General features: G+C 39.6%; 1 protein-coding gene across 1 annotated transcript; it reads right to left on the reverse strand.

Moving 5' to 3' along the window:
* Positions 1–4,423: 4,423 nt before the first annotated feature.
* Positions 4,424–11,930, reverse strand: csf3b (colony stimulating factor 3 (granulocyte) b). Its single transcript, XM_051670848.1, is given in 6 exon segments — positions 4,424–4,600; positions 5,034–5,174; positions 5,668–5,745; positions 5,747–5,779; positions 5,884–6,035; positions 11,915–11,930. Coding segments are annotated over 6 exon segments (597 nt in total).
* Positions 11,931–12,454: the final 524 nt, after the last annotated feature.

Here is a 12,454-nt window from a genome sequence, read left to right on the forward strand (position 1 = left end):
AGAGAGAGTGAGTGAGTGAGAGAGTGTGTGTGTGGAGTGTGGCATAGTGGACTAAAGCACTGAACTAGTAAGCAAAAGGTTGTTGGTTTAATTCCCACAGCCACCACCATTGTGTACTTGAGCAAGGCACTTAACTCCAGGTTGCTCCAGGGGGATTGTCCCTGTAATAAGGGCACTGTAAGTTGCTTTGGATAAATGCATAAATGTAAATATATAATTTTTTGTAATTTTTTTTTTTTTGTTTTTTTTTTTGTGATGCTGGTTCCTAGAGGCTGGAGTTTGTTTTGTGGAGGAACACACCTTCGGGACAGTTATGTGGATGAATCTACATGTTCTTTGTGTTAATCGGCTTGAGTTTGTTTTATAGATTATCTTCTGTTGTATAAATTGAGGTTTGGGGATTTATTGTTACACTAATGTCAAATGTGGTCTTTATAATTTTATTTTTGACACAATCTATTTTTTCTAATATGTCAAAATGTCAAATGTTAGTATGAGTGGATTGTCTCTCTCCATGTGGAATGTGAATGGGTTGGGGCACCTCATAAAAAGAAGGAAAGTTATTTCTCTTCTTAAACATAAGAAATATGATAGTGTTTCTTCAAGAAATGCATCTTTCCCCAGAGGAAGCTGAAAAATTTGGGAAGATATGGGGTGGACATGTTTTCTTTAGTGCTGGCTCAAGTAAGAGCAGGGGAGTCATTACACTGATAAGTAAGTATCTACAATTCAAATGTCTCAAAGAGATTAAAGATAAATTAGGAAGACTCATTATTGTTTTAGCAGAAATTCAGGGGCAAAGGTTGGTTTTGGCTAATATTTACGCACCTAACGCTGATGATCAGGGCTTTTTTATTGATCTTGAAGGGATGTTGCAAGCCGCTGGCACCCCTCAAGATATAATATTGGGAGGAGACTTTAATCTATTGATGGACTCAGTCCTTGATCATAGTGAAGCAAAAGTGTGTAAGCCCCCTAGAGCAACACTGACGCTTCACAGGATGTGTAAAATCTTGGTCTTGCAGATATTTGGTGACTTTTGAACCCATCTAGTAGGGACTATACATTTTTTTCATCAGTCCATAAGATTTATTCTAGAATAGATTTATATATATAAGTCCCTCATTTCATCTGTTGTTGATTGTTCAGTTGGAAACATCTTAGTCTCAGATCACACCCTGGTGAGTTTAGAAGTGTTGCCACATATGGAGAAAAAGATATCATATAGTTGGCGTTTTAATGTATCCCTTTTGCAAAATCCTGATTTCCAACAAATGTTAAAGACTGAAATCAATGTTTATATGGAGACCAACTGGTCCTCAGTATCCTCTGTGGGCATGGCTTGGGAGGCACTTAAGGTGGTGCTTAGGGGTCAGATCATAGAATATGCCTCATTCATCAAAAGATCCAAGGCACGAGAACTAGTGGAGTTGGAAAGGAATATTAAAAGTGCAGAGGCGGAGCTGAAGTGCCAAATGTCGTCTGATGGCCTCAGAGAATTGACCCTATAGAAATACAGATATAATACTATTTTGTCATGGAAAGTGGAGTTTTGGTTATTCAGGGCAAGACAGTCATACTTTGAGTCGGGGGACAAAGCAGGGAAGCTTTTGGCTAGATATATAAAGCAGAGAGAGTTTTTTTCTACCATTCCCACAGTGAAATCTGCTGGTGGTGAAATTTTTACCTCTGCCATTGATATTAATAATGCCTTTAAAGAGTTCTATCTTGATCTTTATAGTTCCATGTCTTCGTCTACTGATGAAGATATTAGAAACTTTGTGGAACCATTAGAACTCCCTAAACTGAGGGGGCTTGGGTAGCTCAGTGGTAAAAGACGCAGGCTACCACCCCTGGAGCTCGCTAGTTCACTAATTCAAATCCCAGGGTGTGCTAAGTGACTCCAGCCAGGTCTCCTAAGCAACCAAATTGGCCCGGTTGCTAGGGAGGGTAGAGTCACATGGGGTAACCTCCTCGTGGTCACTATAATGTGGTTTGTTCTCGTGGGGCACGTGGTGAGTTGAGCGTGGATGCCGCGGTGGATGGCGTGAAGCCTCCACATGCGCTATGTCTCCGTGGCAACGTGCTCAACAAGCCACGTGATAAGCTGTGCAGGCTGGCGGTCTCAGACATGGAGGCAGCTGGTATTCGTCCTCCGCAACCCGGACTGAGGCGAATCACTACGCGACCACGAGGACTTAAAAGCGCATAGGGAATTGGGCATTTCAAATTGGGTAAAAAAAAAAAAAAAAAAAAAGAACTCCCTAAACTGACGACTGAGCAAAAAAAAATTCTTGATTCTGAGATAACCTTGGAGGAGCTTGACGAGGTAAAGTCTTTACCTACAGGCAAGGCTCTGGGGCCTGAAGGCTCTTTTGCCGCTGAATTATTTAGATCTTATGCTACAGAATTGACTTCACTTTTGTTAGAAATTTATACGGAATCATTAAAGAATGGAAAGCTTCCCCCAGCCATGACACAAGCCCGGATCAGTCCGATTCTTAAAAAGGACAAATATCCAAGCGAGTGTAAGAGTAACCATCCAATTTCCCTGATCCAGCTAGATGTAAAAATTTAGGGGGGAGGGATTTAATGTATATAATTGATTCCGTATTTTATGTTGTGTTTGTTTGTCTTATGAATGGAATCAATAAAAATTGTTAGAAAGGGCAGAGTGAGATGCCATTGAGAGCTGGGAGATCAGCCTGATGGCCTGTAACCCAGTTTCCCTAGAGCAGAGTCCAGAGAGGAGAGACAGAGAAAAGTGACCCAGAGCAAAAGTTACAATCCTGTTTATCCTTTCCTTATGTGACTAGAACCAGACCTAAAAAAAAAAAAAAAATGTACTAACCAATCAGCAGACCACACTATAACCCCTACTGTACCAGAGTTGTGCTATTTACAAACTCCCAAATATACACCTCAGCCAGTAGGCTGATGGATCACTATCAGCACCCTCTATGCAAGAGATCTGTTTTCATAGGGAAATGCGGGTTGTAACAAATTAATTTCTTTAATTTTGAACCCTACACCGACTTCCCATGTGATCATGTTGCAAAAAGTATGTTCTGTAGTCTGGACATAATTTATCCAAGAATGCGGGCATTGTCCCCTGACCCAAATATATAATATTGTAACAACATGGTTTTATTAAAAAAGTACAATTTAACCACAAGTAACAATTTCATGGCATAGATAGCTTTACAGTATGTCACCTGACTCCAGGTTCTCTGCGTTTTTTTATAACTTTTTTATTCATCTTGATGTCATCTTCCGTGGCATTACGGGATACAGTGTCCAGTGGATGCACAGAATCTTGCCTGATGTAGTAGGTCAACGGGGTATTTTTTGCTTACTCTTTTATTAATACTGAGGGTTTGGACATACTACATCAATTGATATACTGCTTTTGGCATAATATAGTAGGGAAGTATGCATATTCAGACTTGGAGGAGAGTTGTAATCTAGAGAGATGAATGATCTTGATCATAAAATATTCTTAAAACAGTAAACATTTTAACGAGAAACTAAATGAGTGAAAAAAATCCTTGCCCATTCAAGTAGATAGGAGCTGAACTTGTATCCGTAGAAAATAGCTGACTGGAGGTGTTCCATACATTGTTAGTTTTTCAGATATGTAATTTTTGAAACTGGTCGGCATCTTTCAAGAACCTTTTTTAAGATCTCAGAGGAAGATCTTGTGAAAATGTGGTTTTCTGACAGAATAAATATTATCTATGTTTTTTTCTGAAATGTTTTAATAGTAATTCACAAAATGTTTTAACATTATATGTAATAAATAATAAAAATTTAATTTATGTTTAATAAACAAAAAATCCACAAACATCACAGCACCCACGGGGTACAACAACCCACAATATAAATAACATCATAAATAGACAACACAAACAATAGTAAATAAAAATTACATCATAAATAGATCAATATATTCCTTTAAAACAATAGAGATGTTGCAAACTAAAACTTGAGAAATTGCTTGATGTAGGCCTATTTTCATGATGCTCAATGGCCACAATTTATTCACAGATGGGCTGAAAAATCGTATGTGCGTGTGACTCAGATTTCCTCATCCCTTCACCCCTCACAGTGTTCTGTAATCACTTGTCTCTAGCTCCACTCTGGGTTTTCCATTTTCTATTCCGTGCTCACAAGTGAGAGAAACCTAGACATCCTTGTAAAGACACAGACTTTTAAAAACCTGCTCCTCGCTGCCCCTTTCTTTGGTTACATTCGCAATAGAGACACTTCAGCATTAAAAAATCCTGCCTGTCCACTTTGTGCAGCTCTCATACTATGGTCTGGAATGCAGCAAATGCAGACAAGCAGAGTGATACAAACAGTAAACGTCACAGGGCTATTATCCTAAATATCTTTACACCCTTGGAATAACTGTTGTATAAACCTAGCTGGAGACAGCGATTTGGCGTAGACTGCGGAAAACATCTTGTGTGAAGCTGCGCAGCTGCTGGAGTGAAAGATGTGTGGTCACTTGGACTTGATAATCACTGTCGAGGTTTGGAGAAAGATCTGGAAAAGCTTTCTGTGATACTGTACTGGGAATCTGAGCCAACTGTTGCATCTAAGCAAGAAGAGAGCATAATATTTGGTTATTAGCCTATAGGTTATGGTATTTAAAACTAAACTATTATTAACATCATAAGGTACATTTACACATTTGGCAGATTCTTTTATGCAAAGTGACTCACAGTGCATTCAAGATATACCTTTTTTATAAGTTTGTGTTTTTCCTGGGAACTGAACCCATATGACCCTGCCATTGCAAGCGCCAATACTCTACTGGTTGAGCTACAGGTATGCTGTTATATAGTGAAGGTTATCTAGCTATCTGTCTGTCTATCTATTGGAGAAAATCTTTAGAGGAAGAACTGTTTCATGTGGTCTCAGTTCAAAGGAACACTGATGCGTATTCCTGCCAGTTAACCATCTTCTAAAATGGGTCTAAAGTGTCAGAATTTCTTATGTTTTAAAGATGCTCAAGAGTAAAATAATACCTCTTGGACTTGAGAAGACAGGTCTCTAATATCTGCAAGAAGGAGATCCAGTTTTTCTGTGGAGGTCAAGAATTCTCTGATTCTCTGCAGAAGCTTATGGTGCAGTTCCAAACCCTCTACAATACGGCTCAAGCTCATCGCCTGTAAAATAATAATAGTAATAAAAAAAAAAAAAATCTGCATGCACCTCTTTGTAACACATTCTTTATATGTCATCTTTAATTTCATTACTGTGCAGTGCCTCTTGGTTAAAGGAATTCAAAGAGTTTTGGTCCTGCCAAGATGATGAGGTTACAAGTCCAGTTTTTAACATTTAACTACCAAGTTTCCGGATTTGATTCAATGTAACCAATTAATTAAGAGATCTGCTAAGGTTCTGTTCTATCATTCCTGATCTATCATTGTTCTGCTCAGCTAAATATCTCAGGTGTTAATGAACTTTTGTGTGTTTCAAAATGAACTAAAACTTGATTTCAAAAGCAAACATGGGCATGATTAGCAGTCAATGTGCAACAAATACTTGTTCACAAACACCCTTTGTAAACACCCTTGAACTTTTTACAGTTATATAGGCTATTGATGCATTTTATACACTATAACAATGCAGAGAGGGTTTTTTTATATATATATATACCAAGGTGAGGTTCTCTGATATCGTCTTGAGCACTGGTGGTTCAGGAATGCTAATGTCACCGAATAAATACTCCAAGTTTTTTTGCTTCACCGGACAGTTCAAGGGTCAAACCCTGCAAACAACATAGTATTAAACATTGGACTTGAAGCAATCATAACCTATTTACGCGTTACAGGTATGTTAATGTATTAATGTTGAGATAGTAAATACGCTCACCGTTGTTTTGACACATGTCTCGTGCACAGCAGGAATGTCGCTCAGCATCTTCTTTGCTAAACTTACGCCACGCTCAACCGCGTGCGACAAGTCGTGTGAGACTATTAGCGGCACGGAACACACGAGCATTAAATAGCAGTGCACTACGAGAACTGTGGCACGAAAATAAAGTTATGTTTATCAATAGAAAACACAATCCATATCCCAAACCTTCCCATTGCTAATATTCCAGGATCGCACATTTCCTTATAGATACACTGATCAGTGCGCAAAATAAAGGTAGGCACTTTAAAACATCCTTTTATCACTCTTCAAAATATTTAGATGAAAGTATATTAAAAATGATCACTTACAGATGTAGGACTTCATTGTGCTTCAAACGCGAGTGTAACAGATCAGCTGCGTTTATCGAGGCATTTATATAGGCTGTTTAAAACCTTTTGGATTGTTCAGCAAGGGAAACTTCCATGAGTTATTTAGTTATTACACTTCACGTGAATTACGTGTATACCAGTGTATCAATATTGCGAAGAAAAAAAAAAGAAAGAAAGAGAGCGCTGGTAATATTTCAGGTTGTTCGGATCTACATCAATCACCTAAGTGGGATATTTTGAATTCGGAACGTCATTATTACTGTAAGGAACAATAACACACACACACACACACACACACACACACACACACACACACACACACACACATATATATATATATATATTATTCTTTTTTCATTTGTTTTTATTTACTTGAAATCAAAACACCCCAAAATAATAATTAGTCCTATTACTGAAGCAATGTTTCTTGGACATAGTTCTGCTCAGTCTGTGAAATAAAGTTTCTCTCTTAAATTAACCAGCTTTTACTACAGTAACCATCGTTTAACCATGGTATTTTTGGTAAAACCATAACCACAGTTTTGTGGTGATTTTGACAGAATTATATATGGCTACATTTGAATCATTCATATGTTTATTGAAACCCCATTTACAAACATTTGTTCTTTAATGTCATACAAAAAGAGCAGATGTCGCAAGAGTCCTGGAAATTTTTCTGTTTCGTCACTGCAGGAAAACCGTCCAGGTCACAATTTAAAAGAATCATCTTTTGCAAGCGTCACTGACTGAATGAATGTGCGTAATATAGCTAATGTTACTCAGTTCATTATTTCCGAATCGTTTCCATCAAACTTTAAAATAAGCAATAGGCCTATAATCATCATGATGGCGCCGCGGATGGCAGCCTCGGTGTGGAGCTCCTCAGTTCTTTTGTTGTTTTTGTTTGTTTGTCCTGTGTTTAGTAATCTTTTTCCAGTCAGTTTAAACAGAGACGAACTGCTGAACATTCGACAGCATGTACCAGACAATCTTTTCCCGGTTTTCGAATATTCAGACGTTTTGCTAGACATTTTAGTAGGAGCTGTTCACGAGACGCAGGCGAGGGAGACGAGCCGGTGCGCTGGTCAAACTCCGTCAGCACAGATTTCGAACAGCGCTGCCGAGCATTCATCTAGCGAATCTCCGCTCTCTTCCTAACAAAACGGACGAACTACATCTTCTCACCTGCAAAAACAAGGACTTTTCAACCTCTGCTGCCTTGTGCTTCACAGAAACCTGGCTGAGTGAAGTCATTCGACAGCGCGTTACATCTGCCGGGCTTCCAGCTGTTCAGAGCGGATCGCATCGCAGAGTAAACGGGGAAAACGAGAGGCGGTGGAACATGCTTTTACATCAATGAAAGTTGGTGTACAGATGTAACAACGTTAAAGAGGATGTGCTGTCCTAATTTGGAAGCGTTCTTTATTAACTGTAAGCCTTTCTACTCGCCGCTGGAGTTTTCCTTGTTTATTCTGGTGAGTGTGTATATCGCACCAAACGCGTGTTTGAATGCCACACTGCAACAGCTGGCTGATTAAATCACAGACACAGGACAACAATACCTGGACTCAGTTATTATTATTCTTGGGGATTTTAACAAAGCAAATCTCTCATGTGAACTGCCCAAATACAAACAGCACATCACATGCCCCACCAGAGACAGGAACATAGGATGCATATCGCTCTGTTCCTAGAGCAGCTTTGGGACTCTCTGATTACTGTCTGGTTCATCTTCTTCCAACCTACAGGCAGAAATTAAAATCAACCAAGCCAGTAGTAAGGACTGTAAAGAGATGGACCAATGAAGCAGAGTGGGAACTACAAGCCTGCTTCGATTGCACAGATTGGAGTGTTTTTGAGGCTGCAGCCACAGACCTGGATGAGCTCACAGATACCGTTACATCATATATCAGTTTCTGTGAGGATATGTGCATTCCTACTAGGACTAATTTAAAGTTCAACAGTGACAAACCATGGTTTACAGCAGAGCTCAGGCAGCTTCGTCAGGCCAAAGAGGATGCTTACAGGGGTGGGGATAAAGTCTTGTACAATCAGGCCAGGAACACACTGAACAGGGAAATCAGAGTGGCTAAAAGAAGATACTCTGAGAAGCTGAAAAACAAGTTTTCAGCTAATGACCCTGCATCAGTGTGGAGTGGCATGAAACAACTCACAAATTACAGGACTCCTACCCCCAACCCTGTAGGGAACCAACAACTGGCTGACGACCTGAATGTGTTCTATTGCAGATTTGAAAGGCCCAATCTCACACCCCACACCCACTCTGACCTTCACTTCACACAAACACCAACACCTCCTTGCATCCCCCCTCCTCCCCCCTCCTGCTACTCAACCTGCACTTAAGATCTGTGAAGATGATGTGAGCCGTGTTTTTCAAACAAAAGACAAGGAAGGCTTCAGGCCTGGATGGCGTCTCACCAGCGTGTCTTCGATCCTGTGCTAACCAGCTGGCCCCCATCTTCACACAGATCTTCAATAGATCACTGGAGCAGTGTGAAGTCCCATGCTGCTTCAAACACTCAATCATTATTCCTGTCCCAAAGAAACCAAAAATCACAGGACTTAATGACTACAGACCTGTCGCCCTGACGTCTGTGGTCATGAAATCATTTGAGAGACTGGTGTTGGCCCACCTGAAGAACATCACTGGACCCTTTCTAGATCCCCTTTAATTTGCTTATCGAGCAAACAGGTCTGTGGATGATGCAGTCAACATGGGATTGCATCATATCCTGCAACATCTGGACAGACCAGGAACATATGCAAGGATCCTTTTTGTGGACTTCAGTTCGGCTTTCAACCCCATCATCCCAGCTATACTCCAGAATAAATTACACCAACTCTCTGTTCTGATGTCTATCTATCAGTGGATTACCAGCTTTCTGACGGACAGGCAGCAGCTTGTGAGACAGGGGAAACTCACTTCTAGCACCTGTACAATCAGCACTGGTGCCCCCCAGGGATGTGTGCTCTCCCCACTACTATTCTCCCTCTTCACCAGTGACTGCAAAGGACCCCTCTGTCAAGCTCCTGAAGTTTGCAGACGACACCACTGTCATTGGCCTCATCCGAGATGACGATGAGTCTGGATACAGAAGGGAGGTTGAACAGCTGGCTGTCTGGTGCAGTCAAAACAACCTTGAGCTGAACACGCTCAAAACGGTGGAGATCATTGTGGACTTTAGGAGAAACACCCCAACACTGACCCCCCCCTCACCATTCTAAACAGCACTGTGGCAGCAGTGGAGTCATTCAGGTTCCTGGGCACTACCATCTCACAGGACCTGAAGTGGGAGACCCACATTGACTCCACTGTGAAAAAGGCCCAGCAGAGTTTTTCCTTCGCCAGCTGAGGAAATTCAGCCTGCCACAGGCGTTGCTGATACAGTTTTACTCAGCAGTCATTGAGTCTGTCCTCTGCACTTCAATAACTGTCTGGTTTGGTTCAGCTACGAAATCAGACATCAGAAGACTACAAAGGACAATTCGGACTGGATTATTGGTTGCACCCTGCCCCCCCCCCCCCCCTTCAAGAACTTTACACTTCCAGAGTGAGGAATAAGACTGGAAAAATCACTCTGGACCCCACTCACCCTGCCCACTGCCTTTTTGAACTGTTGCCTTCTGGCCGATGCTTCAGAGCTCTGAGCACCAGAACTGTCAGGCACAGAAACAGTTTTTACCTCAGGCTATCCATCTCATGAACAGTTAAATTGCCCCAATTGAGCAATAACTATGTGCAATACACAGTTTAGTCTTTCTTATATTTATCCAACACATCCAACTCTTCTGCCATTTCTTTCCTCTGAGAGAAAAACAAAACAAAACATTTGCACTGTACATAACAGATTTGTATTTGCACTGTACATAACAGATAACAGATTGTATTAGATTTGCACTACACATGTGTATGTGTGTGTCTGTACGTATGTGTATAATTAGTTTTATTTTTATTTATTTTTTATTATTATCTATGTCTTGCTGCTGTTTTTGTATTGTTTTTGTATTGTTGTACACTGGAAGCTCCTGTCACCATGACAAATTCCTTGTATGTGTAAGCATACTTGGCAATAAAGCTGATTCTGATTCTTCTTCTTCTAAACGTTGGCTATATAGGCTACAGTTTTTAGACAGACTATAGAGAGAGAGAGAGAGAGAGAGAGAGAGAGAGAGAGGAAAAGATGAATTTCTCTCATATATAGTCAAATACCTTCTTGTTCATTTGAAATATAAATGATTTTACAATTATTTCTGGCAAACAAAGTCAGTTCATCTACTTTTTACATTAACATTTTTTACATTTACTTTAGATAAAATCATTTCTCTGTACATAGATATTAGTAAACTATATAAGTAAACTCACTGCTAGCTTGACCACGTTCTCTAGCACTTTTATCTTTAAAGATTTTTAACTTAATCTCTTCCACATGGAAAGATCTTTAAGACTAACTTAATAGTGTAATTTTTGGGGAATTTAATTTGATCTCTGTCTGTCCCACAGGATATTCTGAGAGAGCAGTTTATAAAGATGCCTGTGACCAAATTACAGTCCGCCATGTATCAGCAACCACTTAACCTCCTTTCTTCATTTTGTTATGATTACATGAAATATTATTTTCTTTAATAAACCTCATTTTCTCATGGGCTGTAGGTCAGTTGTTATGGCAGCCTTGTGCCTATAATAAATATCGCCTAAACGAACAGATTTTTTTTTTTATTCTACTCTATTACATTGTATTCTATATATTAAATTAAAAAAGTTTGTATTTGCATATTAAAGTTGTGGAGTACCTGCCCCAACCCATATGGCAGAAAAACAATAGAAAAGGAAAGGTGACTTGTGATGTCACATTTCATAGTTTGAGATATATGAAATGGACAGTATATTAAAAATATATTACTCACATTATTGTGTTTAAAACAAAAATAAAAAAGTGATAGAATTCCTTGCTTGTGCATGATCCCAGGCTATACACTGGTGGCCAAAACTTTGGAATAATGTACAGATTTAGCTGTTTCGGAAGGACAGCGGTATTTTAATTCACCAAAGTGGCATTCAACTGATCACAAAGTATAGTCAGTGACATTACTGATGTAAAAAAACAGCACCATCACTATTTGAAAAAAGTAATTTTTCAAATCTAGACAGGCACCATTTCCAGCAGCCATCACTCCAACACCTTATCCTTGAGTAATCATGCTAAATTATTAATTTGGTACACTTGCCATTATGTCAAACATAGTTGAAAGCTATTTGGTTCATTAAATGAAGCTAAACATTGTCTTTGTGTTTGTTTTTGAGTTGCCACAGTATGCAATAGACTGACATACATGTGTTAAGGTCAATATTAGGTCAAGAATGGAAACAGCTTTCTCTAGAAACTCGTCAGTCAATCATTGTTTTGAGGAATGAAGGCTATACAATGCTTGAAATTGCCCAAAAAAACCTGAAGATTTCATACAAAGTGTACACTACAGTCTTCAAAGACAAAGGACAACTGGCTCTAACAAGGACAGAAAGAGATGTGGAAGGCCCAGATGTACAACTAAACAAGAGGATAAGTACATCAGAGTCTCTAGTTTGAGAAAGACACCTCACATGTCCTCAGCTGACAGCTTCATTGAATTCTACCCACTCAACACCAGTTTCATGTACAACAGTAAAGAGAAGACTCAGGGGTGCAGGCCTTATGGGAAGAACTGCAAAGAAAAAGCCACTTATGAAACAGAAAAACAAAAAGAAAAGGTTAGAGTGGGCAAAGAAATGCAGACATTGGACAACAGATAATTGGAAAAGAGTATTATGGATCTTAACCCCATTGAGCTTTTGTGGGATCAGCTAGACTGTAAGGTGCATGAGAAGTGCTCGTCAAGACAGCCACATCTATGGCAAGTGCTACAGGAAGCGTGGGGTGAAATGTCACCTGAATATCTGGACAAACTGACAGCTAGAATGCCAAAGATCTGCAAAGCTGTCATTGCTGCAAGTGGAGGATTTTTTGATGAGAAAACTTTGAAGTAGTTTAATTTTTTTCTTCAAATTGTAATAATAATTGTTCACATTATTAATGTCCTGACTATACATTGTGATCAGTTGAATGCCACTTTGGAAAGTGGTTATCTGAGTTACTCTAGCCTTTGTCAGCTCGAACCAGTCTAGCTATTATCCGTTGACT

This window comes from Myxocyprinus asiaticus, chromosome 34 (genome assembly GCF_019703515.2).
Source record: "Myxocyprinus asiaticus isolate MX2 ecotype Aquarium Trade chromosome 34, UBuf_Myxa_2, whole genome shotgun sequence".
Classification (NCBI taxonomy): Eukaryota; Metazoa; Chordata; class Actinopteri; order Cypriniformes; family Catostomidae; genus Myxocyprinus; species Myxocyprinus asiaticus.